At 41.3% G+C, this 13,525-nt stretch overlaps 1 protein-coding gene across 2 annotated transcripts; it reads right to left on the reverse strand.

Annotated features, from left to right (window-relative positions):
* Nucleotides 1-9,074: 9,074 nt before the first annotated feature.
* Nucleotides 9,075-11,327, reverse strand: LOC120034519 (homeobox protein Hox-B13a-like). 2 transcript variants are annotated; one of them, XM_038981111.1, is made up of 2 exons: nt 10,150-11,327; nt 9,075-9,678 (listed from the first exon to the last, which is right to left on the reverse strand). In XM_038981111.1, the coding sequence occupies exons 1-2, from the start codon at nt 10,814-10,816 to the stop codon at nt 9,431-9,433; spliced, it is 915 nt and encodes a 304-aa protein (XP_038837039.1). In that variant the 5' UTR covers nt 10,817-11,327; the 3' UTR covers nt 9,075-9,430. The 2 variants fall into 2 exon arrangements, with proteins under 2 accessions (XP_038837039.1, XP_038837038.1); XM_038981110.1 differs by having other exon boundaries at nt 9,431-9,708; nt 10,150-10,816.
* Between the last annotated feature and the right edge of the window lie 2,198 nt (nt 11,328-13,525).

Consider the following 13,525-nt stretch of genomic DNA (forward strand, 5'->3'; position numbering starts at 1 on the left):
AGTCTCTGGGTTCGCGCCCAGGCTCTGCCGCAGCCGGCCGCGACCGGGAGGTCCGTTGGCCTAGCGTCGTCCGGGTTAGGGAGGGTTTGGCCGGTAGGGATATCCTTGTCTCATCGCGCTCCAGCGACTCCTGTGGCGGGCCGGGGGCAGTGCGCGCTAGCCAAGGGGGCCATGTGCACGGTGTTTCCTCCGACACATTGGTGCGGCTGGCTTCCGGGTTGGAGGCGCGCTGTGTTAAGAAGCAGTGCGGCTTGGTTGGGTTGTGCTTCGGAGGACGCGTGGCTTTCGACCTTCGTCTCTCCTGAGCCCATACAGGAGTTGTAGCGATGAGACAAGATAGTAATTACTAGCGATTGGATACCACGAAGAAAAGGGGATAAAAGGATGGAGTGAAAAAGTACGGTGCTTAAAGACACACAAAGCCTGCAATGGCATTGCCATTATCTCCAGGCCGTGCCGAGTTCAACGAGATGCCCCGCTTGACCGTAGCTAGCTCGGTCTGAGTGCAGCGACAGGGACAAGAAGAAGGACCCAAATGACCCTTTGACCTCAATTTCATAGTTTTTTGCTTTTGGGAGACAGAGAGAGAACCGTTAAGGTTAGAAGCACAATTTGACCTCAGGAACGTTCCTAAGGTCCTCCCGATCTGTGCAAGCCTAACATTGACCGTGTGGCATTAACCCTTAATAGTTAAAAGAAGGTGTTTACATCAAACAGTTTACAATGACATGTCTCCCCATAGGAATACATTGCCTGCTCCCCTAAATTCAACCTGAAGCCTATGTGGGTTAATAATGCCTTATGAACCTGTCTTCGATGACAATCCATCAGGCCACTATGAGGTCTACCTGTGTCGATTCTAAGCTTCCTGGAGCAACCGGAAGTGGTTAAATCACCCTAAAAGTGTTTGCCATACCCAACCTGCAGTTTGAGAGAAATAGTGCATTCAACCCTATGTAAATCAGTGAGTTCTTAACGTATAGACTTAAAACTCAGGATTCTGTAAAAGCCCACTCCAATGAGGATATGTGTTTACTTTCAGCTTCCTGTGCCAACCGAAAGTGCCATAATTGGTGTCAAAAGGGCTGTTTCGAAGGGTTAAAAAAGTCAAATCTTTCCAAAACTTAATATATGTGAATAGGCAACCCTCATGAACTGTAAATCAGTCATTCATCCCATCAGATTTCAAGGAAAAATTTACACACCCACACAGAAAGGATGGAGTGACACACTGAGGGGCTTAGAGGCAGACAGTGCCTGCAATAGTTACTTTTGTTTGAACTTTTAAAGAACCGTCAGACCTAGAGTTCTGAAACTTTACAAACCTGTTCTAGAGCTCAGGTCGATTAAGCACGGTGAGTTATGTGGCTCTAGAAGGTTCTCGGACCGATAAAAAGCCTCGGTGCATTTGCATTGACTTCAATTCATTTTGAGCATTACAAAATGGTGACATTTAGAAAAGTCCCAGAGTTGCAAGACTAGGTGCATTGAAACCGGCTCGGCCCATAGAGACGGACCCCGACATTTCTGTCCGATAGCTCATTCAAGGACCCCGTAGCAAGGCATGGAAAAAAGTGGAATTTCAGCACCAATTAAGGTTTTGCTCGGGCACCGAATGACCTATCGAGCCGAAACTTGGGATTCGAGGTCGCCTCACATAGGGCTAAACATAATGTGAAAACTGGACCCGCAGCTAGAACATAACTACGTATTATTTGTTTTATTATGGTTTAAATGGAAGGCGCTGTGAATTTTTGGCCTGCTCTGAAATATGTGATAGTTGGCTTCTAAACGAGTTGGAAAAAGTGAGTTTGGAGTCAGATGGTATCAGTTTGGTGTCTGAAAATATCTAATTAGCTGATGGACACTGACTTGCTAGTTGACTTTTGTGCATTTGCAATATGTTTCAACAGTGAAAAACCACCAAAATAGCATTCTGAAATCACCACTAAAAATGACATCACCATAGCCGTGCCGAGTTCAACGAGATGCCCCGCTTGACCGTAGCTTGCTCGGTCTGAGCGCAGCGACAGTGACAAGAAGATGACCCTTGACCTACATTTCAAGTCTTTTGCTTTTGGGAGACAGAGAGAGAACTGTTAAGGTTTAGAAGCACAATTTGACCTCAGGAACGTTCCTAAGGTCTCTGTGCAAGCCTAACATTGACCGTGTGGCATTAACCCTTAACAGTTAAAAGAAGGTGTTTACATCAAACAGTTTACAATGACATCTCACCCCATAGGAACACATTGCCTGCACCCCTAAATTCAACCTGAAGCCTATGTGGGTTATGAATGTCTTATGAACCTGTCTTCAATGACAATCCATCAAGCCACTATGAGGTCTACCTGTGTTGATTCTAAGCTTCCTGGAGCAACCGGAAGTGATAAAATCACCCTAAAAGTGTTTTGCCATACCCAACCAGCAGTTTGTGATATAGTGCATTCAACCCTGTGTAAATCAGTCAGTTCTTAACGTATAGACTTAAAACTCAGGATTCTGTAAAAGCATACCCCGATCAGGATATGTATTTACTTATAGCTTCCTGTGCCAACCGGAAGTGCCTTAAAATGGGGTCATAGGTGCTGTTTCGAAGGTTTAAAAAAGTCAGATCTTTCCAAAACTTTAAATGTGTGAATCGGTCAACCCTCATGAACTGTAAATCAGTAATTTCGCTAAACAGATGTCAAAGAAAAGCTCTCTCACACACACACACACACACACACACACACACACACACACACACACACACACACACACACACACACACACACACACACACACACACACACACACACACACACACACACACACAGCAAGGATGGAGTGAAAAAGTATGGTGCTTAAAGACACACAGAGCCTTAAATGCTTTTAGGGGGGATCCAGACTTCCATACCCGCTCTGGGAGCGCTATACTACCGCCCCAAATCAATGGGTGCTGGCCTGAGTGATTTATGGAGGTTTTCAAAAAATATTCTGTTTTTTCTTCTGGAAAATATTTTATGTTTTTTCTTCTCGAGTCAATGGCCTGAGTGATTTATGGAGGTTTTAAAAAAATATTCTAAGTCCAAACTTTTCATGCACCTGGTATTTTTTGGGGGTTACCAGGCGTCATTTTTCAAAACGGTTGAAATTGCTTTTAGGGGGCATCCAGAGTGTCACATGACCGGATGAGGTAACTATTCTTGTTCTTCTTGTAACTTTCCGGTAGGCTAGAAGCTTTCCGGTGTTTTGCTGCTCGACACAGGTCGACGCAGGTATTGCACTTGATTTATCGTTATCGTAACCGTAGGTGCAGCCAAGTGGAAATACGAAAGCTTTCTAGCTATTTCGCACTGACGGTAATTTGAACACAAGAACGTTTCTAGTGAAAAGGTGCTTACACTCAGAGCCATGTATTTACACTCAGCCACCCTAGCCTTATTACGGGTTAACGTTTTGGTAATTTTGGTTGGCCAACAAAATGTAAGACTACAATGACTGCATACGTTTCCCCAAATGTTATACGAAAAAAAAACGTTTTGTTATTGATGGACAATGGCAAGGCTGCCATTGTATTTTCAGTTACATTCTGTTCAATAAAAATGGTTTACACGTTTATTTTTTAAGAAATACATGGAACTACAACCGAATAAAACACCATTAACCATCATGCATTGCTTACATTCATTCTATCCTGAAAAGTCTGTTCAGAAAAAATCGAAAACAGTACATATAGGCATAAAACCACAATGTTTTAATAGGAATTAAATAAAGACAATATATATATAACCTCTTATGGTTAAATGGTTAAAAAAAGACAAAATATCTATATATTCATAACGTAAAATAAATAAATACAGGCGATCGCGTCTATGGTTGTTGCAACGGCTTGTGTGTCGCCTACTGGTTAAATTCGTGTCTTTTCGCACGAATTAAGTAGCACAGAAATTCGTGTATTTTCGCACGAATTAAGTAGCACAGAAATTCGTGTATTTTCAAACGAATTGAACCACCCCAAAAATGCACAAAAAAACGCACGAAATCTGCTGAAATACATTTTGTACATATATGCGCGAATTGAATGTGAGGCTGGGCTGAACTATGATATTAAAGCATACATGTATAGCCAATATGTGACATAGCCTGTCCTATCCATAAATTCGTTTTGAGCGTCACACTTTGAAATGGCGCTTTCTTCAGAGTTGGAATGCTGTGTGATGATGATAAGATCTGTTGCCTACTTCAAAAAGCCACGACATGCTATTCTTTACAGTTATGTTTAAAGTTACACCTCGGTGAATCTTGAGCAAAGATATAGGCTATACTCCTAACATTAATATTGTATTGGTATTTGGGTATAAAGCACACTCAAGTCCCTGAGCGTTTGAGTTATGAGAATATTATGAGAATTCCCTAAAAGTGTCTATATTTCACCAACGAGAGAAGTACATGCCTATGTGGTGTGTCAACTGACTTTAAAACAGAGCACAGCAAAGAGAAAGCAACAGGACGATGCAAAGGTGATGATGTAAAGCGTTTGAATAACGACGCACCTTTTACACCCTGACTAATCTAGACCGGCGTTAAGAGTAGTATGCAGCCGGAGCGCGCCTTAGCTCTGCTCACTATCCAACAATTAAACTGTTCGGAACCGGACGGATACGTAAATCGCGTCTCAAAAGACTGTAAAACAGATTATAGTGCGTAAAATTATTATCCAAACGAGCGAACATTCGGAGAACATTATTTCATACAGTTACGCAGGAGGGTAGTCACTATGAGGTCCTCTCAACACGAATGGAAGCATGTGTGGGGAACCAAGGCTATAAGCTACTTTGAGAGCCTTTTCCATGACAAGATTGACACAAAATATTGTTTACGTTGTGAGATTTACTGTATATCCGAGATATGGACAACTGAACATAGTCAGATCTAGCATAACGGTGGCTATAGGCTATTCATAGGGACATAGAAACTCCCGTTCCCCGTATAAATATTAATGATCAGCGTGAGACAAACGGTATTGCTGATCTGGTGAGCGCGTGACACTCAAGGTCAAGGCCGGATTAAGGAAGTCTGCATTTGCCTCATGCTCTGTTTCCTTCTTGAACATCAAAACATTCCTCGTATCCACCCAGAACAGGATATATAGACTAACAACCGATATTGAATACGCAACTCACTTCTTGACGCTTGAAGTGAATTTCAATTGTTTTAGTTTGCATATAAAGGCCTATAGCTGAAGTCAGTTTAACCTTTGTAGCCGTATCTGACTGATTTTAATTTTAAAATTAAATAGGCCTACCAATTAACACAATCCTGTCTAAACCATTCATATATATTTTGAAGTAGCCTATTGGCTTAGGCCTGCGTAAACGTCCAAGGGTTCCAAGAGTATTAATAGAGCAGTAATAAAATTAATTCGTTTTGAGCGTCACACTTTGAAATGGCACTTTCTTCAGAGTTGGAATGGTGTGTGATGATGATGAGAAGATCTGTTGCCTACTTCAAAAAGCCACGACATGCTATTCTTTGCGGTTATGTTTAAAGTTACACCTCGGTGAATCTTGAGCAAAGATATAGGCTATACTCCTAAACGTAATATTGAATTGGTATTTGGGTATAAAGCACACTCAAGTCTCGGAGCGTTTGAGTTATGAGAATATCTTAAATTGGCAAAAGCAAAATGAGGATAACAGTGAAGACAACGTTCAACAAAAACCACACTATTGCGTCAGTACTGCGGCACTAAAGGCTACAGCGTCAATCATCCGTCACTCCAGAGTGGGATAGGCCCAGATGCACGTTAAAGTCCTTGAAGTGGATGCAGGCCATACGAAATGGGAAATGGCTATATTTCCTATACATTGATAAAAAAATATCGACCAATTACAATTTACTATTCAAGAGTAAAACAATTAATGATAGGGTCTGGTATTTCAACTCAGGGAAAATTGCAGCTTTATTGTATTGCTGGTGGAAAGCTACTTCCGTGCTTGATGCTCACATTGTGCGTTTTCTAAAGGAGGAGAAGGAACTACCATTAAACCACAACGTAAACACAAAGCAGACGCGCCGTTTGTTAGAATGCTTTTGTCAAGTTCAATGTTAACCGGCGGTGGAAGGAATGTTGTTCCGCATTTATTGCCAAGCACAGTTCGGTGGAAGACACGTCTGGTCTGAAAAGCAGCACTGCACATGCCGGGAAATCTGGACTGAGAAATGACCGGTCCAATTCAAAATCGCCATGAATTGGCTATAGGCCATGTTTATAATCATTTAGTATAATGCCCAAACTTAATTAGATATACTGGGTGGAAATACATCATGCAATTGTATTTAACACAATGGAACTGAAATAACAACATTACAAATAATGTTTCAAATGGCAGGCATTGCTATTTACTGAGGCTTACTTGAATAGAAATGCTATGGGGCACATACAGCTGAACACTCAGGCCCATGTGTTTCTACGTCAGCAAAAAAAAAGTGATACAAACGCCTTAGGCTGTGTTGAAATGGGCCTATGAGGTGTAATAGCTTCACATGTTTTTATCGTCTTATTTTGGTCTCGTACGTCAAGTGATGTCTGGTTCTGAGAGTAGCACCAGGATAATATAATAACATTTGTGGGTTTGGGTTGGAATACCAAAAAACTCAGACGGGTTTCCAAATGTCTCTCGCTATGAGTAAAGCTGCAGAAGAAATGTATGACCTGAAGCGTTGGCATCATTATCTACAGCGTGGAATGGGCTTTGATATCGTTCCTCTCAAATTCTGTCAGAATCCATACCAAGCACAAACGTCCCCAATCCAGGTTGGACCGTAAGACTAGTGCTTCAGCTCGTCTTTGTAGTTGTTGCATTTATCAATGGAAAAGGGAAATAATCTACATTCTGAAAATGAACACTGTTCTGACTATGTGGCTAGTAATAGTTATTATTAATACATTACTTTATGCAGCGTTGCCTAGGCTACATATGGCACATATTATGGTACGCCTACGTCTTCATCAATGCGTCGGTAGTATATGCTTTAATCCGAAATCTCGCTCTGCTAAATTTTTCCATTGGCAACATTCCCCAAAAGTGTCTATATTTCACCAACGAGAGAAGTACATGCCTATGTGGTGTGTCAACTGACTTTAAAACAGAGCACAGCAAAGAGAAAGCAACAGGACGATGCAAAGGTGATGATGTAAAGCGTTTGAATAACGACGCACCTTTTACACCCTGACTAATCTAGACCGGCGTTAAGAGTAGTATGCAGCCGGAGCGCGCCTTAGCTCTGCTCACTATCCAACAATTAAACTGTTCGGAACTGGACGGATACGTAAATCACGTCTCAAAAGACTGTAAAACAGATTATAGTGCGTAAAATTGCTTATCCAAACGAGCGAACATTCGGAGAATATTATTTCATAGTTACGCAGGACGATAGCCACTATGAGGTCCTCTTAACACGAATGGAAGCATGTGGGGAACCAAGACTGGAAGCTACTTTAAGAGTCTTTTCCATAATTTTCCCCCCTTCCTTTATTTAACTAGGCAAGTCAGTTAAGAACAAATTCTTATTTTCAATGAAGACCTAGGAACAGTGGGTTAACCGCCTTGTTCAAGGACAGAACGACAAATTTGTACCTTATCAGCTCGGGGATTTGATCTTGCAACCTTTCGGTTACTAGTACAAGGCTCTAACCACTAGGCTACCTGCCAAGATTGACACAAAATATTGTTAACGTTGTGAGATTTACTGTATATTACCGAGATATGAACAACTGAAGATGGGGACCACGTGACACTCAAGGTCAAGGCCGGATTAAGGAAGTCTGCATTTGCCTCATGCTCTGTTTTCTTCTTGAACATCAAAACATTCCTCGTATCCACCCAGAACAGGATATATAGACTAACAACCGATATTGAATATGCAACTAATTTCTTGACGCTTGAAGTGAATTTAATTTGTTTTAGTTTGCATATAAAGGCCTATAGCTGAAGTCAGTTTAACCTTTGTAGCCGTATTTGACTGATTTCGTATTGAATAGCTAGTAATTATGCTCATTTTAAATAGGTCTACCAATTAACAAAATCTTGTCTAAACCATTCATATATATTTTGAAGTAGCCCATTGGCCTAGGCCTGCGTAAACGTCCAAGGGTTCCAAGAGTATTAATGAAGCAGTAATAAGAGCATCAATAGCTGATACAAGTAAGGCTAAATAATAACATACAACACATCATAGCTAGCCATTTCAAATATGGCTGTGTTTGCAGGCCTTCAACTTTCAAAGTATATTTAAGCAATAAGGCCCGAGGGGGTGTAGTATATGGCCAATATACCACGGCTAAGGGCTGTTTTTACGCACGACACAATGCGGAGTGTCTGGACACAGTCCTTAGCCGTGGTATATTGACCATATACCATAAACCCCAGCGGTGCCTTATTGCTATTATAAACTGGTTACCAACGTAATTAGAACAGTAGAAATACATGTTCTGTCATACCCGTGGTATACTGTCTGATATACCACGGCTGTCAGCCAATCAGCATTCAGAGCTCGAACCACCCAGTTCATTATAAATAATATATTTGGCACAAACGGCACAGTAGCTTTTACCCATCACCAAAATCATGAGCCCCGGAAAGACTGTTATTCGGCATGAAAAGCACGAGATTATTTGTAAAGGGTACGGACACTTTAAAAGTTGTAATTTAAAAAAAAAAGTTTTGATGCAGCTTTCATGATGGAGCATAATATGTCAAATTAATCACTAACTTAATGCGTAAAACTCATATTTAAAATATATTATAAACGGTTTGAATGTAACTTTACATTACACTGAAATTTCTGAACTCCATTTCTTGGTCTTAGACCATCCCTATTTCAATGTGTACTTCTACCGATCATTATTCTATTTTATCTTGAACTATCCCTATATAAACAGGGTTTGCAAACAGAATCACATATATAACACATATATTCCACGAAGTAACATTTAATTTATACAACATACTGGGATTAAAACAATTTATTAAGCATTACGCTATATTTTTATAAGTACTGTTTTACAAGCGTTATAAACAGTTTATATTGGGAATATGATTGCATAATACGTTTCCTAGTCTACTGCAGTAACAACATTGACATATAGCCTATATATACCTGCATGTATAGCACGAGTTAAACAGTTAAGCAGATTTAAGTGTTACATTAAAGCAGGCAAGTGCTGTATTTACAGGCCTCTAAAACATTGTCTTTAGAGGGCTTGGTTCTTGTTTTATTTATTCTTTTCAAAAGACGAATTGGAGATGCAATTGCGCAGGCAAAATAGCAAACCAAATCCCAATCCAAAAAAAGTACCACGTCAACGTTTTCTTTCCTTCATTTTTTTGTTCATACACCAAAAACAATGTCCCTCGTCCAAATCGTCTAGCTCAAGCCTGGCTGGCTACGGAGCACTGGTCTTGACTTTGGCCACGAACTTCTTCTCTTTAACTCTCCTGTTTTGAAACCAGATCGTAATCTGCCTTTCCGACAAATTGGTTCCGGTTGAAATCTTTCTCCTCTTATCTTTCGTGATGAATTTGTTGGCGGCATACTCTTTTTCCAGTTCCTTTAGCTGCATCTTGGTGTACGGTATTCTTTTCTTTCTACCGCGACGAAAGGAGTTGCCATCGTGTTGGTGGGCCACTACATCTGTAATGGACAACAAAGAGAAACTGGAGTCTGGAAAATGTGCATTTAATTCTATAATTCAGTCTTTCTCATTGACAGGGATAACCCACGTTGCGTTTTTCGGGAAACGGCAGTGTATTACTGCCTACATATTGATGCATTAACACTACAATGAGGTATTCATAAACTCAGAAAACCAGGAAGACTACAACGACCAAAATGGTCGCTCATATAAACGTGCGTGCCTTTACAGAGACACATTAACATCCAATATTCAGCCCAAACGTGATAGAATAAGGGATTGAAAATCATCATGTATTCGATGGATTGCGATTAATGCACAAAATGAAGGGTACTTATATTGCGAAATCATGCATTAGAAAAAGCGTGAATTAATTTGCCTTATACAGGCTATTCAACCCATGTCACAATGTGTCCCATTACAGTAATCTAATAATGTACTAAGACAGTGTTCAGAGCATATGTTTTTACCTGCCAACGCAGATTTCCAAAGGTGTCCGGCTTGACTCTGGTCCTTTGAGCAGTACATCTGGCCGCCCCAGCCATTCGTCAGTGCCCACGGCTGATAGCTGTCCATTGGAAGCAGCGTGTCGTGACGGGGCTCTCCTGCCCCGAGAGTCTGCACCACCGACACGTCCAGGTAGCTCGCCATGGACTGGTAGGGGCTTGGGTACCCGTGGTAAAACGCGAATTCTTTAGCCCGGCTCGGGTATTCTTCAGACGTGACCGGGGTGTCCATGTATTTTTCCGCAGAGTAGCTGAGCGCGCTGGGCTGGGTGCAGGATTTGAGCGAACCCCGCCCCATTCTGCAGGGATAATAGCCGTTGCCAAAGTACCCATAGGGTAAGGGACCTGTGGAGGAGCCTTGAGGGACCGCGGGGCATGGTGTGCACTGTTTGCCTGGTTCCCCGGAGCTTGAGCCCGATACATCCAACGCGGAGTAGCCGGAGCTGTGCACCAAGCTAGAGGGGTGACCCCCCAGAGCGGAGTGGGCCATCAGATTCCTGCATTGGTTGGCCGCGAAATTGCCGCTACCAACCAGACTCTCCATGTTCTTGTTTAACTCATCCAAGTTGTTGTCATACACAAACATAACCGTGTCCGCCCAGCGAGGATTCAGGACCAAGGAGGTGGTCATGTCACGTTCACCATTCGGACGGAGAATTCTGTTTCAAAGACCCAAGTCCAGAGTAGGACACCAGGTTACATCCACAGCTGGATTGACGCAACGGACCAAGACATGGAATGGCGCATCGCCATTGGATGAAACGCTTACCACGTGATAAATAAAACAAACCCTTGTTGGGGCTGTCAGTCAAATTCATTATTTTTATTGCTTTGGAGAAATGTCACGAGATGCTCTTCAGCGTATTGTTTTGTCATTTTCTATTCCCCAATTGTTGTGTTTTCTGCGGGTTCCATAAACACACTGTCTCGAATAAATAACACAATTCAACCTCTGTCTACAATTCTGAAGCACAACAATAAAAACGGCGTACAAAAGCCTTTCTATATGCATTTCCTACTGGATTTGTAGGGTGAATAAAGCTTCCCAAAGCTCCATGCGTCTACCTCTCCAAAGGCCAATGGAAGCAGACCAACGAGCATGTAGCCATTCAAATGATCGCTATCTAAATCAAATAACGTGAAAAGGGATCCCTATGTTAAGTCACGTCATACAATGATGGCATGAGGGCTATTTTACCTATGACATCTATTGAATGCGCAGAAAATCTGGGAATGAATCACTTTGGCAATCACTCCATCAAAAGACCAGTAATAATGTAACCTACTTTGAAAAATACTGTTAGGTTTTTTTCTTTAAATAATTGCATAAAAATAATATAGGCTTCACATAGGGAAATGGTAATTCAAAATGAACACTGTTAAGACATGTTGAGTTTTTTTTTAAACTTTCACACAAAATGACTATTAATGTGGATTTTACCACAAAACCCAACAGATTATGTTACACCGTTTGCCTTTTTGGTTCGGCTTTAATTAGCTAATGTAAAATGCTGAATATTTCCCAATGGTTATGGACATATTTAAAGACTTAAAATCGTCCTTGCCAAATGCATGAAGAAAGTTTATCGTTGTCATAAAAAATATTCTTTAAGCATAACATGAGATTACATACCTTTTTTTGGGGGGGGGGGATTCATAAAATAACTGCTTTGGACGTTTAATAGTAAATTATGTGCGCTTTTTTAATATATCATGATCAATGTTTCATGGCTAAAAACATATTACTGAAGGAATCTGAAGGAATCGTAAAGATAATTTATGAACGGGATTGGAGGTCTTAAGATTTTTAAAATACGGCTGAAGTTCAAATAGATTTATTGGGGTTTTGAGGCACTTCAGAGTAATATTCTTTGTGTAATCATTATTTCTGTGGTTATGACTGTAGTTATGAATTTAAGTATTTTATACTGAAATGCATAGGCCTATTGTCCTTATTCGAGATATAGCTAAACGTGTCTAAAGTAAATGTTTTGTGTTATGTTGGGACTCCCGAGTGGCGCTGCATCTCAGTGCTAGAGGCGTCACTACAGACCCTGGTTCGATTCCAGGCTGTATCACAACCGGCCGTGATTGGGAGTCCCATAGGGCGGTGCACAATTGGTCCAGCGTTGTCCGCGATAGGGTTTGGCCGGGGTACGCCGTTATTGTAAATAATAATTTGTTCTTAACTGACTAGCCTAGTTAAATAAAGGTTCCAAATAAATAAATAAATAAATGTTATATCACAAACGTGTCAAACCTGAAATGAAGTGGTTGAAAAAAGAAAAGTACGCTTTCATTCTGCCATGAAGTGGGTCTTAGTTCGGAAAATCTGTGTAGGCTATGCCCATACGTCAAATGCTACACCTAGTTTTTAGAGAACGACATGGAACCCACAATGAATAAGTAAATTGTTACTGGTTGCTCGTATAGCTTTTTCAAAGCTATCGCATGTTCACAAATGTGTTGAGCGAAATTGAATAAGTGGGCAAATGCTCATGGGCGTGTGCGTAAAAGTGGTGTTTTATCTGAAATGTCCTTATGCTGCAATGGAAAATCCTTTACCTCTCCGACTCTGCCATGTTGAAGGTAGGACTGATGTTATCTAGTTTTATGAAAACATGTGTCAATCTGCTTCTGGAATTGCTATCAGGTAACGAAATGTACATTTCAGCTCAATGGCGCAGTTATGCATCTAATGGTTGACCTGCGTCAGCGAGAGACGCAAAAGGTCCAGCGATACGGACAATGTTTCAAACAATAACAACTATGAGGAACATGTTTCAAGCAATAAAAATAGGCTAAAACTAGTGTATGATTCTTCTCATTAGTCAGGATTTGTACATTGTGTTTAAATGGGATAGGTAGAAAGACTATCTCCATCATCTTTAGCCTCTACCCAGATTATTTAAATGAAACAGCCCCCTCCCCTCACTCATTCCAACCCTCACCACACACACGCGCGCGCGCACACACACCCGCACACACACAACCCCCAGACAGTAGTCTTTACATAGGGATCAGAATAGGCCCTCAAGGTCAAGGCCAAGTTTAAAGTGAGTCTGGCCCTCCCCGAAGGCTCTGTTTAGGCCGCCACCGACCAGACCCGCCCATGCCTGAGCAAATGCTCAAGTTCAAGGCTGCCTCTGTCTGTGTGTCATCATCACAGACACACAAGGCACACAAATAGCATATAACGTTTGTAACCAGCACCTTTCTTTCATTTGAATCAAAGATAGACCTACAGACCACAGGGCAAGTGACTAAGCTAGCCTATATATGCTTAATTAATACATGATTTATACGATCATTTATTAAGAATGTAATCGTGGCTCTACGG

This window comes from Salvelinus namaycush, chromosome 41 (assembly GCF_016432855.1).
Source record: "Salvelinus namaycush isolate Seneca chromosome 41, SaNama_1.0, whole genome shotgun sequence".
NCBI lineage: Eukaryota > Metazoa > Chordata > Actinopteri > Salmoniformes > Salmonidae > Salvelinus > Salvelinus namaycush.

Bases quoted from the DNA above. Each gene is read 5' to 3' on its own strand.
- LOC120034519 (XM_038981110.1), bottom strand. From the start codon at position 10,816: ATGACCACCTCCTTGGTCCTGAATCCTCGCTGGGCGGACACGGTTATG. The intron at 9,709-10,149 runs GTAAAAACATAT...CACATTTTCCAG, and splicing joins TTGGAAATCTGCGTTGGCAG to ACTCCAGTTTCTCTTTGTTG.